The sequence below is a fragment of the Miniopterus schreibersii genome, assembly GCF_964146895.1.
Source record: "Miniopterus schreibersii genome assembly, chromosome: 1".
Classification (NCBI taxonomy): Eukaryota; Metazoa; Chordata; class Mammalia; order Chiroptera; family Miniopteridae; genus Miniopterus; species Miniopterus schreibersii.
Window position 1 is genome coordinate 126,793,350 of NC_138101.1, and position 13,921 is coordinate 126,807,270.

Genomic DNA, 13,921 nt, shown 5'->3' on the forward strand with positions numbered 1-13,921 from the left:
GAGTTGATAAAGTAGCAGCAAATAGTGATGAGAAAGAAGAAAACAAGTTCTCCCCCCTTGCTCAAAAGGACCCCAGATTTCATTTATGTCCCCTCTTCAAAACCCTCACATTCTTACTTGTGATGAATTAAACTACACATAGGTTGAGTCTTCTTAAAATAAAATTAAAATAAAATAAAATAATAAAATAAAATAATAAAGAGCCCTCCCACCCTCACATCCATTCATCTGAACCATATAGAACAAGAAAACCATAACTATTATCTTATACTTCATAGTCACTAAAATTTTTCACACCATTAGAGGGGTGTGAGGTCATTTGCACTAAAGTAGAAAAAGTATTGAACTTGAGGCTCAAAAAGCATGGTTTGACTTCCAAGCTGATCACCTGCCAACCTTTCTGAGATTCAATTTCCTTATGGAGAAGACTAAATAAAATACTGTAAGTAAAAATTCTTGGTACATATCAGGAATTCAATGAATCTATTGAACTGAAAATTCTCTAGGCAACAGGAAAAGTTAACTCATATACTGTTTCTGGTGGGTTGCCCCTACAAACATGTAACCCCCTCAAAACATAAAAACTGATGGCTATTGTTGTTCAGTGACAGTTCATGCTGACGTTATTTTTAACTCATTTCTAAAGTAACAAATCCCAATAACATTTCTCTAATCAAAATAATGCCAGTTTCTTAAGACTTTTCTCATTGGACTCATTTTCAATTACTTTTATATTTATTACTTTTCTCCGCACCCTGTTTTTATGGTTTCTTTCACACTGTGAAGTCTATGATACTCTTCATTTTCCATGCTACTACTGCTAAATAAAAATTACACAGCTGGGTCTTCTGGTGGACTTGTTAGACCACCTTAACAATTAATGCTCCCATCCCAAGCTCTAAATACATTAGTGTATGTGGCTAAGATTCATACATACCCCAAAATCTTCCATAATAATGATCAGAAACTACCAAAGATAATTTTTCCATGTTGCCCTTTCCATGTCTTAAGCAAGACTCTTCATATGCAGTATAAAACATGTGCTAGGTCTGAGACTTTGAGCTTATCTTTCATGATGAAAATACAGGGTGGGGCAAAAGTAGGTTTACAGTTGTTTGTATGGAAAAAACTGCAATACTTAATAAATAATAATACAAAAATAAACTGCTTTGTGTACTCACAACTGTAAGCCTACTTTTGCCTCGCTCTGTACATTAATCATTTAATAATCAAAAAGTATTTATTTAGCACTTAACCTGTTTTTCAGCATAGGATGTGTGTATAGGGGGTGGAAGATAATTAATCAATAATTGAGATAAATTTTCCCACATATTTGGATCTCCTAAGCATCTAAAATTAGCTTTTCAAGCACTAAATATTCTTTTTATTTCATTCATTTTATTGGTCAATAATATCAAATATTCTTAAATGATCTGGATTCTAATAAGAGAAACTTTTCCACTGATAAGTGTTATACTGAAACCACACTCCCAGGACACTTTACAACAAGTATCCAGCTTTTCTGAGAAGATACCTCCTAAGGAAGACACATCAACCAAAGAAGAGATTCCAGCCACAAATCTGGGCTTTAGGGAAAATAAAAAATTTTAACATCTTCATACCCATCAACAGAGAAATCAACTTCATTTTCCAGGTTCCTGAGGCTTAGAATATGCTTTTGAGGTTGCCATTTAATGGGTATTTCATGTGAGTTCTGATCCCATATAAGTACAAAAAGCAATGATGTTGCAAAAGTTTGTACCAGGCTGCATTTACTTACATAATTAAAGTACTTTCCAAAATTAAAGTACATACCAAAGGTTGAGAGTGGTCTAAAGCAGCAACTATCAAACTGTTCTGGCCTTGACTCAGAGAAAGACAAATTTTATATATATACACACACACACACACACACACACACACACACACACACATATATATAAATGTATATAACTAAAACCAAATTTCACAAAATAGTATTTATCCTTACTTCATGTAATTCTATTTTATTGTTTTAGCTCTTTAATTCACTAAATTGATCTCACAACTCATTAAATGGACTGAAATGTACTTTTTGAAAAACAACAGTCTAAAGGGTAAAAAGAAAAATATTTGCACTTCCCAAAAAACAAAGATATTTTGTCTTCAAGCTTAAACTGATGCTTACTGCCCAGCCGTGTGTGGCTCAGTGGTTGAGCGTTGACCTAGGATCCAGGCGATCGGGGTTCGATTCCCGGTCAGGGCCCATGCCCGGGTTTCCGACTTGATCCCCAGTCAGGGGTGTGCAGGAGGCAGCCGGTCAATGACTCTCTCATCATTGATGGTTCTACCTCTCTCTCTCCCTCTCCTTTCCTCTCTCTGAAATCAATAAAGATATATTTTTTTAAAAATACCAAAAAAAATACTGATGCTTACTTAACTTTAGATGCATTAGAAATTGGAAACCCAGAGATGCTATGAATTGAATGTTTCGGGCTTTAACATGTGGTTATATTAACATTAAGATCAGAATCCTCCACTCCCCAAACTACTGATGTTAGAAGTTTAGTTACAGTTTCTTTTATCGAGAATTTCTGAGAATCCTAGGGCATTTTAGATTTGTCCAAAAATCAACCCTGACTTGCTCACTGTCACAGGCAGCAGACCTGGGACTCTCTAGCTGAGGCTTTGGTAGCATCTCTGCCACCTCAGGCAGAACTCAGTTAGCAACAGTGGGAGACTATACTTTCCCCTACACCTGCTGAGCAAGGGTTGGGGAGAAGCCCAGGTGGAGAGTCAGCTGAGAGGCCCTCCAAGTCTCACCACTCCCCTCACTGGGTACCCAGGCTGCCCAGGGCGCGGCTGCTCGGGATGGGTTCCAGGCCCAGGAACACACTTTACCACAAACCACCACTCCCTCCCTTTCTCCCTGTGCTGGGGCAGACTCATTGCTCCATAGTGAGGCCAGACCCTCTCCCAAGAGCTCCATCATCCCAAGACTTCCACCATCGGGCACATGCGATGTGCCAACCCCAGCCGTGGATAGAATTCAAGCCTTTGTTCTAGCAAACCCTCCAGACCCCATGTGAGTCACTGGATTCTAATTTTGAAAATCAGACCAAAGTCAAAGAACAGACACAAATTTCATCTGGAGGTAGTAGGGAGTAGAATTTATCTAAAGTGGATTATTTGGGGAGTTGATTTCAGCTAAATCACTTCTCTTTGTCATTCAGCGATGTCACTTAGCTAATGCTAACTAGCTTAAGCCTCGCCTCTTTCCTGCTATCATGTTTCTAGGATACAAATAATATTTTCTCTAGGAAGACTGTCAATCAGTAAGCAGAGGTGCCTAATTTGCCTATTTAGCACCCAAATACATTCATCCAGACCAGAAGTCTCAGTCAAAGTCAAAATCTTTTAAGGCTCTTGGTCTGATTTTCCTGCACAGCACAGTCTCTGAATCCAAAGGAGCACTGGGAGGAGGGGAGGTGGTTTCTAAAAATGGTTCAGCTGGCTTCTCGTGCTTCTTACTAAAGAATATCTGGAAGCGAAAGCAAAATATGTGAACTGCATTTTCAGTTTTAAAAAAATGAGGAAAAACGACCCAGTAGAATATATTGCATTGTTTCCATATTTTAATCTTAAGGTTAGATGTTTTTATTCACTCTCTAGAACAATCACTCCTCACCTCCCTTAACATGGGAATATTATATTAGTGGTTTGTAGTTCATCCTGGGGGTCACAATAAAACTTCCCCTAAGAACTTGGAAATAAGGCTGATAAGAGTAGTCTCTGATAAATAAATTTTAAGATCAACACAATGACCAAGAAGATAAAGTTACCTTTAAAGACAAAGGGTGGCTCCAGGTCTAGAAGACCGAGGAATACACTTACTGACTAAAACCCTTACTAAAAAGGAGTCAAACAGAAAGGCGGAGAGGAGGGCCAGGCACAGCCACATACAGAGAGAATAGATTCTCCGAGGCAGACTCCCCAGGCAAGATCTCCAAGACTTCTGAACCACCCTGATGGGGCAGCAACACTCCCAAAGCACTTGGCCTTGATTCGCCCAATGCCTTTGTCCTAATTCAGTCCTCACCAAGCAGCCTGCCTTATGTGACATCTGGTACAAGCCTGTGTATGGGGAGAGAAGGCACTGACCATACAAACTTGGGCTCATCTATCCAACCACAGAAGTGAACTGAGCCCCCACGGAGCAAGGCCCATGTCCTATGCAAAGGAATACAGTGGATAATTAAACATTTGAGGTCCTTGGGGCTAACACAAACAAGCAAGCAAATAAACAAGACAACTGCAGCTAATAATAAGAATCACTGTACAAAATAAGCTGAAAAATAGGCTAGATAATTGCTGGAAAGGGGGATATGTGTTTTAAGAATAGAGATCAGAAATAGCTACACTGAGAAAGTGACATTTAATATAAAACCAGAGGCTGACCCTACTCCGAGCACTTTCCAAAAGCATTGTTTAAAAAAGAGACAACAGGACCAAGTGGAGTAACTTGTGCTAAGTCCCATGTCACCAAACTAAGACTTAATACCTAACTTAACTGCAGTTGTAGCCTCTCTCAGGAATGTAATCTTGTCAGTCAGTCTGGAATTTCCTGGTCAGCACTAGGGAGGTCATCCACCTGCTTAGACCCCTCTTACCCCGGAAGATGAGATGCCCTTGCCTGAAACAATCCACTCTTTCCCCTCCCTCCTCCCTTTCTGCCTATAAAAGCCTTCCTTCCTTGGAGCTCCTTTCTTTCTGCTAGATGGGGTGCTGCCTGATTCACGAATCATTGAATAAAGTCAAAGAGATCTGTAAGTTTACTCAGTTGACTTTTGTTTTTTAATAGCATTTTTCAACTAACTTTTTTTTAAGTTATGCATCGACCAGCAAGCAATGTGAAAGGGCATGTGAGGCACGTAGACCAGTTAGGGAACGGTAGCTCCTCTCTTTGGTGCTCTCTCTGCCCCAAACCTGCAGAGGCCCCGCCTCACCCCAACCCCCTCCCAGGCTTGTGCCTCTACATGCTAGAACTTGGCTGCACCTCCGGCTGACTGCTTGACGAGGATCCAGGATCTGCCAGGCAAAGACAGGCGAAGAGAGTTCCCAGGCAAAGGGAACAGGAAAAGCTAGGAGGCAAGAACAAGCCCGACATTTCTTTGGAATTTCCAATGTGCCTGAAGCTTTTATGAATAAAGGGAAAGTAACAGGAAGCAGGGGCAGAGAAGCTGGCAGAGGCAGAGCCACAGAAAGAGATTTGGGTTTTATTGGAAGCTAACAGGAAGCAGGGGAGTAACAGGACCTGATTTATATTTTTAAAGGATCCCATTGGCTACTGTGTGGAGAATGAACTGCAGGGTGGCAGAGGGGCTCTAAAGGGAGCCCAGGCAGCAGCGATGGGGTTTGAGAGGGGGCAGCATCAGTAGTGCTGAGGAGCTGGAATGGCTTTAGGGCGCATTTTCAAGAAGGATCCCCTGAGCTTGTTAATAGACATGTATGTAGGCTGCAGAATCATGCTTTGGCTTGGCAAAGAATGGTGTCTTTTACTGAAATTGGGAAGACTGGGGGGGGGGGGGAGACATGGGGGAGGGGCGATCAAGAGCTTTCTGATGGGCATAGCAGGTGTGAGATGCTCACTAGAAGCACAAGCAGAAGTGTCAGCTAGGCAGTGGGGCTCATGGGAGAAAATGGAGTGAATATACACATTTAGAAATTGCTTGCACCTAAATGGTCCCTTAAAGCCATGACATTCCTGTCCCTGTGGCAGTTGTCTTTTATTGTAAATTGATAAATTAAGTAACTCACCAAGGCAGTGGGAGCCAGGCTGGGCCTGCTCCTCTTCTTTGCCATTTACCTCAACTGAGAGCTGCTTCTACCTGATTGTTTTGCTGTGTTTCCATATATAAAACACTGAGCCCAATCCCCCCTTTTTTCTTGTGGATCAATGTGGAGATCTGAATAACTGACATGTATTTAAAATGCATTTTTTTAAGCAAATGCATGAAAGTGCTTGTTTGGCCAAATAAAGAAATATTACACAAGTAAAGGGGAACCTTTAAGCAGATTAGGGAGCCAAAACTAAACCCTAGTTGAGAGGTGGCCACAACTCACTGGCCAGAGTTGATGACTTTGTGCTCTATTATTACAGGATATTTGAGAACATTATAAGAGAATGTTGGTTGTAAAACTGTTTGATGAAATAAACATCAAAACAGTATTAATAGAAACCCTAGAATTAAATTAACATAAGACTATTGCAATTAATCCCTTTAGGTCATTAATTAGCTACACTATGTGATTATTGTCTTGACCTCCTACCTTCCTAAGGCAGAGGAGACAGACCACTCTGTGGGACAGAGCTGGATAGACAGCTGGAGAGAGACAGGTGTAAGATGCTTTCTGGCTAAGGCGAGAGGGTGATAGGCAATTCCAACGTGAAAAGCTAAGCAAGTCACCCTAAAGGTGATTTCTCAAACACTAAACAGGACCTTGGCTGATTTTACAAAAACTTTACACTCCTACTTGAAATTAAAGTTTTAATTTTCACTTCAGCATTAGTTAAGCAATTAAATAAAATAAATTAACACATTAATGTTTTTAGGGGCCCTTAGTGGCATTTTCAGTGGCGTCTTCTCAAGAGGTTTCCATTTTCTCCCATTCTCCTATATCATTTGCCACCTTTTCTGTGTAAATCTGAAAGATTTTGGAGGACAGTCCAGTTTTCCTACAAACCCAGCCCTGTATTTACTTGCGGGAGCCGCATGGGAGGGGAGCACTAGAGGAAACAGGCGGGGGTGAAGTGGGGCCCCTGACCGCCCTCTCGCTCCAGCCTGAGTTGCTGAGAGCTGCTCCTGGATTAAAGGAGCTGTGCTCCAGGGGCGGAGGCACTGCCCGCTGCCGCAGTGGCAACCAGCCAGGCCTGCATTCCACTGACGCTGCTTCTAGCCATTTCTGCTACCCTTTCGTGAGAGCCCAGTCACCTTGGCATCCTGGCTCTTTTGTTTTCTCTCTCTCTTCCCAACTCCCTCCTTTCCTCTCTTGGACACTCTCTCATGTGGCAGCTGGATCCAGAATCCCCTGAACCAGCCCTAGAAAGCTGAGCCGGCTTTGGTTAGGCTTTGGGGCACGTGCCTTCTCTTAACTGCGCATCTTTCCTCTCACCCAGATGGCTGCACAAGCCATGTAAGTATTAATAGTCAAGAATCTGTTTGGCCTTTGGTTTCAACATCATTTAGGGTGAACTGGCTTAGGTAAAGAAATTCTCCTTAGGATCTCAAGTCCCTGACTAGAAATCTACATTGGAGGTTGGGTCCAATGCCCTGATTGGTTATAAATCTGCCTGGCTTTGCTGGTCATTGACCAGAACATGCATTTCGCTCAGGGACCTGGAAGAGAGGAACGGCTATGACAGGACAAGATCCACTGTATTTTGGGGTCCCTCGGCCAAAATCTCTATTACAGCACTCTTTAACAGCACCTCTATTTCATTATTATCAACATCAGTCTTGTTAAGGGCTCTAGAAGCCACAGACATTTTTCAATGTCTGAATTTTAGATTAGTTGTTACAAAGGCACCTTTGTCCTGCATGATGCCTTGTACTTAGATGAAATGACTCGTCCCAAAAAGAGAACCCTGTCCTTCCCCCTCGTGCCAGAGCCCACTGTTTGCCACAACGGCAGCATCAATTTCAACAGAAGATAATCATCTCAGACACATAATCACAATCCCTGCTCGGTTTGATGTTTTACCTATTTATTAAACCTTTTATAACACTTCTCTTCTTCCCACTTTTCAGCATTATCCCCAAAGGTCAGTTTTATTCTAGATACTCAGCGCATAAAGTCAAATCAGGAAAGAATTCTGTCCATGTTTATCTATAAAGATAATGTTTTCAAATCAGTTATTCTATTTTTCTTCCTGGACATTTCCTCATTGAGAATGACAGAATTTGGCTCTAGGTGCCACAGCCTTTCCAGCCTCCTGTCTGGAATGTGCCAGAGCCCAGAAACCTCCCTTACCTTTAGTTGAACTAGATGCACATCCACATGCTTGCTGTCTGAGTCCTGCTGGACGGAGTAGGTCAGGTCCCGGACCCTCTCTGAGGTCATCCGGAGCCAGGTCTCAATTTCAGGTAAATGAAGGACAATCTTCCAGTCGGCCCCTGTATGCAAAGGGGGTGGCTTTTCATATTGCTGGTCAGCATCCACATCCTTCACCGCCTCTTCTCCCTCACCCTGCTCCACGGTGGGTGTCAAGTTGATGGCCATGGGTGAAGCATCAGTAGCCATGGGATCCAGGTCCTGTGACCTCAGGGGGGAAAGTGTCACACTCATGGTTAACATGGAGAAGTCTGAACCTTACTTCTTTCCAAAACAGCTGAAAGGCAAGAGGAAAGAAGAAAGCAAGAGTCAGACAAGATTGCCAAATAAAGAAATGATACTTCGCAGAAGAAACAGGATTTCTAAATTAAGCCACATTTCTAAATTAAGAAACCATAGCTCATAGCAAACACAGATAGAGGTGTTTTAAGTTTCTACATAGGAGCCCCAAGACCCGACATATAACAGGAACACAAAACCATGTGGAATTGCCTACCCCAACGTCCATTCTCTTCTCATTCCTTAGTAACAAAATCCTGGTTTTCAGCTGTACCTATTCCTGCCAAGAATTTAAAACTACACTCCCTATCTCCATCGTAGCTAGGTGTGGCGAGTGGCTAAGTTCTGAACAATGAGATCTAAGTGGAACTCCTGTGTAGAAAGTCTAGGAAAGCTGCTTACAAGGACCTGACTCAATTAGGAGGGGCCCCTTTTTGCCCTTCTGCTTTTCTCCTTCCTCCAGCCTGTAACGTGGACTTCATGGCTAGAGTTCTAGTTGCCATCTCGGACCAGGAGATGCCTCTGAGTAGGTCAGGTAGAGGGTGTGAGAGTAGAGTGGTAGGAACATGGGTCCCACATGATAACCAGGAGCTACTGTATCCGTCCTGGACTGCTGCCCGGGACTTCCTTTACTGAGAGAAAAACAAACTGCTATCTTATTTAAGCCACTAGCATTTGGGACTTTTCTACTACAAGCATCCAACCATTGTTTTGACTGTTGTAACCAATATATTCAATACATGGGGTAACAAGAGAGGGAACATGTTTGAGTTGGTGGAAACAGTGCGCTGAATTCAGGAAAGGTTGCTCCTTTCTATGGTGTGTTAGATAAACAGATATTATATAATAATCCCAATACCTTCCTGAAAAGTATAAAACGTGGATCATATAATTAATTAACTCTCAACCTAAATGACATTAGTATTTGGTCATGTTGAAATATTTAGAGGCTCTGGAATTTCAAGAGTAAGAAAAGGGCTCTTAAACACATGACATTAAAATGTTAATCAAAAAAATGTTAATCAAATACATGAAAAATAACATGTGTAAGTCACAATAAGGTAAGGTTGCTTTTTAAATAAAGTTGATTAACTTACTAATTATCTAGCTATGTAATTTATCTTTCTTCTGGAACCAGTCTATTATAAATGAACAACTTTTTGGATCTTGTATGTTAAACATTTTAAACAGACATTACTTTTAGCTTCAGTAGGAGCTTCTTTTACTCAGGGCAATGGGTCTCTTCCTTTTATAAGGCTTTTTCTGGTTCTACACATTCAAGTTTATTTATAGCTCCATTCCCTTGAAGTCTGTTTGATCAAAATATAAAATTAAATGTGATTGTCAGAAAGTAGCCTATATATCTTTAGATTCTTAATATTCACTTAGTATCAACAAAAAAATATTTTACCTACAAAAATGGGGGCGGGAATCAAGAAAGATCCCAGTTTTACTAGGAACATGTAACTTTCCATACAGGAATGGGCACAGGGAATTAAAAGACTTGTTGAATTAACAAAAGCCTTAAAAATAAGTTACTACTGCCCTGGCTGGTGCGGCTCAGTTGGCGGAGCATCACCCCATGCACCAGGTCAGGGCACATGCCTAGGCTGAGGGCTCAGTCCCCAATAGGGGGCGTGGAGGAAGCAGCCAATTGATGTTTCTCTCTCACACTGATGTTTGTCTCTCTCTCTCCCCCTTCCTCTCTCTCTAAAACCAATAAAAACATTTAAAAATAAAATAAGTTACTCCTATGACATTTTATTTCTGAAACCTTCTAATTCTGCAGCGTGCTGCCCCTCTCCGATTTATTGAGCATCTTATTTTTAAATTAAATGATAAGGAGGTTTACAGATAAATTTTTGAAAGCAAAGTTATTTGCTAAAAGCAAAATATTATGTTATAATGTAGGTGTATCACTTTGGTACCAGAATGGCTTTAGGCTTCAATTCAACCATTTCCTCTGCTTGACTACAACAGGAAGAAATCTATGCCCTACATTTTTAATTACTCTTGCATACAGTTTTTAAAATAATACTATTATACCTGGCTATTTTAAAAAACCAATTAGAAGAAATCAAAATTTCACTGGGAGCGATACAACTCCAGGAAGACTTAGTTACCATACTACTTCTTTTTTTAAAAAAGATAATCTCATATACTCTTTTTTTTTTTAATCCTCACCCGAGGACATTTTTTCCATTGCTTTTTCAGAGAGAGTGGGAGAAAGAGAGAAACATTGATTGGTTGCCCCCGCATGAGGCCAGGGCCAGGGATGGAGCCTGGAATGGAGGTACGTGCCCATGGCTGGGATTGAACCAAAGACCCTGCAGCCCACGGGCAGACACTCTAACCTCTGAGCCAAACCAGCCAGGGCACCATGCTGCTTCTTAAAAGAACATACCTTAATCTCAGACAGGCTCTGATTCTGATTTCCCAAAGCACTTTTAAATTTTTAATCAATCCCTGCCCTCTGGGGGATCTGTTTAGGATCACAGTCCCAGAAAGGAACCTGATGAACAAAGGTTAATAAAGGTTTATAGTGCAAGGTCATAGAACTGGTGGTAAATGACAAGGACGCTGGCGTCACAGTGGTTCCCTCTTGTAAGAAACCAGACTCATTCGAACTAGAAAACTAAATGCCAGGGCGGTGTACAATGAGCTCTTTAAGCTACACCCACAGCCATTCGCCTCCAGACCCCTGCCCAAGAGCCCTGTACAACTAAAAAATGACTCCTGGTCATTGTGTTTGCTCTGAAACTCCTAAATCAAGGGCTGTGTCTTCTCTGAATATACATCATGCTGTAAACTAAAGAACATACCAAAGAACTGGCTCAATGCAATTTATGTCCCAACATACATTTCTATAAATACCATCAGGCTGTGCACCGAGCAAGCACAGCACAGTTTTGTGCAATTTGGGGCAAGATACTCCACATTTCTGGGTCTCAGTTACCTTATCTGACAAAATTGGCCTACATGACAGATCCCATTTGTCCCTAAAAATCTGTGATGACCTGTTTATCCAGAGATATCAAAACTATTGGAAGTATCCTGCCTGTACTGAGAGCTGTGTAGCTGCTAAGTGATGGCCTTCCATTTTACCAAAGCTCACAAACAGCATCAATAGATTTGTCCTACTTAATAGAAAGGAAGAAATTATTACCATGCAAATGCATTTTGTAAATCATTATTTACACATTATGTGTTGCTAATTGTTTCTAGAGAAACAAATATGGAAGATTATCCCCTCCGGGAGTTTGCAATTTAAGACTGACAACACAGACAGATGTGGTTTTATATATGTAACAGAATAAAATAAAAACATTAAACAAAACTATAGTTGCTGTGCATCACATAAAGGGCAAAGAAACCTTACAATCAAGCTGTCAAAACAAAGTTTTCCTGCGTTATAAAATTTCAACCTGGATGTAATGTTTCTATATTTAACTGATCAGACTGTAAACAAGAGAATTTCCTTAACCCAGAAAAATAAAGCAAAGCACTTTACTCAAGTTTTATTTTTGCTTCTATTTACTTTCCTAACATATAACTTTGCCACTGGGAAAGAAATACTGCATGTGTCAAATAGCATTGCAAACCTGAGAAGAGGCATAAATTTGATTAATTACCAATTTTCATGGAAGATAATTTACTATAAACATTCAATTGTCAATTCTAGTAGGTCACATTTAAGTGACCACCCTCAAACAACAAAACTCATTTCTGATTTCACGAAGTCACATATGATTTAAAAGATAGCTTAAGTTTATAAATTAAAGGAAAACTGCTTCACACTGTGAAGACTTACAGCAGTATTTTTGTGTATTTTTTTTGCCTTTATCATGACTATTGCAGCCTGCTTTCCCATCAAATTATTCCATTTGAATGCAAACAACTAATACGAAATTCAGCAGAAGTCTATACATTCTTCTAAATACTGTAGGTTTTGTATACTTCCTTTACCAGGCATCTTATAATAAGATTCCTTTCTAGTTACAGAGAAACGTAAAAAGGAGAAGAGAAAGCCAGTGGACAACAGCTCCTGAAGATGCGAATGAAACGCTGGCTCGAGCGCATGCAGGTGCCCACCCAGTTCCCACTGGCTCCAGAGCTGCGGGAGGGGACTGACCAACCAGAACCCAACGACCCCTGTTTCCCCTCCTCCCCCATCAAATGCTTATCTGCAGCCACCTTTCCAGCATTAGAGATAATGCCACCTTTATCCCAGCTGCTGTTAAAAATAACATAGATCAAATTCTTTCCTTTCCACAAATCCAAAGAAGATTCAACATTTAAAGTGCAAAAGCTGAAAGCAGTAAAAATTTTAAAGCTTTTTTTTTTTTAATCTATGGAAAAAGTTGTCCAATCACACTCTAGTTATCACCTTATAGAAACAGAAGAAACATACCATAGATTGCTTCCTAACAAGGACTGGTTCTGCTATCTCCTTGACAGTCCCCAGGTTCTGAGCTGAAACCTGACATTAGCAGAATGCATTCAATTTTAATAAGACACATTTAAATCAGGAGACTGCTCTACCGAACCAGCAGGCAACAAATGCAGCTACACAGCCATCAGAGCTGCCCACCTCTCTCTCCCTTCTCTTACAATTTTCTCTCTGAAATAAAAGAGTAGAAAAGCTGGGAATCTGCCGACTGTACTCACTGTAAATGCTTTTCTCCCTAAAAGTCCTTCAGGATTAAACGGCTGGCTCCTCCTTCTCTCCCCCCTCGGGTTCTCTTCTTGTGGCCAAACAAGCTGAAGGCCAGCGTTAGGGCTGCTCCGGCTGCAGGACAGTGCAGGTCTGCAGGCCACCAGCTTCAAACACCCTCAGCGGCTTGAGTCGCTTACAAAGAGAGGGCTGCTGTGCTGTCCCTATTTGGAAGCTAATGTATAAGCCCCAGGCCTGCGCGGTTATAGGCAGGCTTTTGCAAACAAGCGGTGATAAGTGAGCTGAGGAAAAGGAGACAGTTGCCAAAACAAGGGTCACTATGGAAAAGAATGGTGGACAGAGCATACCCAGTCACAGTTCCGAAGAATCAAGACTGTACCCCGAAAACAGAGCAATCCTAAAGCAGGATAAATAAATCTGTAAATAAATTAATGGTACTACATTAACATATCCAGCTGACAAAGCCAACCCGAGGTTCAAGCTCTCTCTCTCTTTTCTTAGGGAGGATCTGTTTTTTCCAAGCAAGAGCATCACCGTGTATAGAGTTTGAGAGACAGTCTTGTCATTATGTAAATCAACCCCAAGCCTAAATACTTACTCTCGGTCTTTCTGTGCTCTGCTCACTTCTTCAAAAGCAAGTGAGAAACTGAAGCATAATTCTAGCCGAATGAACAAGCCTACTTTCTACAAAGCACGTGTTGTAAAACCTCAGTAGAGAAATTGTTAGGGATCACTAAGTGTCCGTGTGTCTCCCTCTTCATTTTTTCTTTCATATTCTCAGGGTCACTCTTCACAGAAGCTATTCATAGACACTGAATTTTGAAAGAAAAAAATGTTACACTGGAATGTTTTTATTTTTGTCTGAGGTTAGCTCTC

The 13,921-nt window shown here is 41.1% G+C and overlaps 1 protein-coding gene across 1 annotated transcript in view; it reads right to left on the bottom strand.

Annotated features, from left to right (window-relative positions):
• The window catches only part of AKAP6 (A-kinase anchoring protein 6), a 516,415-nt gene that overhangs the window by 325,280 nt on the left and 177,214 nt on the right, over positions 1–13,921 (bottom strand). The window contains exon 3 of the mRNA XM_081157931.1: positions 8,011–8,368. Coding sequence (XP_081014057.1) covers positions 8,011–8,334 — 324 coding nt within the window. The 5' untranslated portion in view covers positions 8,335–8,368. The remainder of the gene's footprint in view (positions 1–8,010; positions 8,369–13,921) is intronic.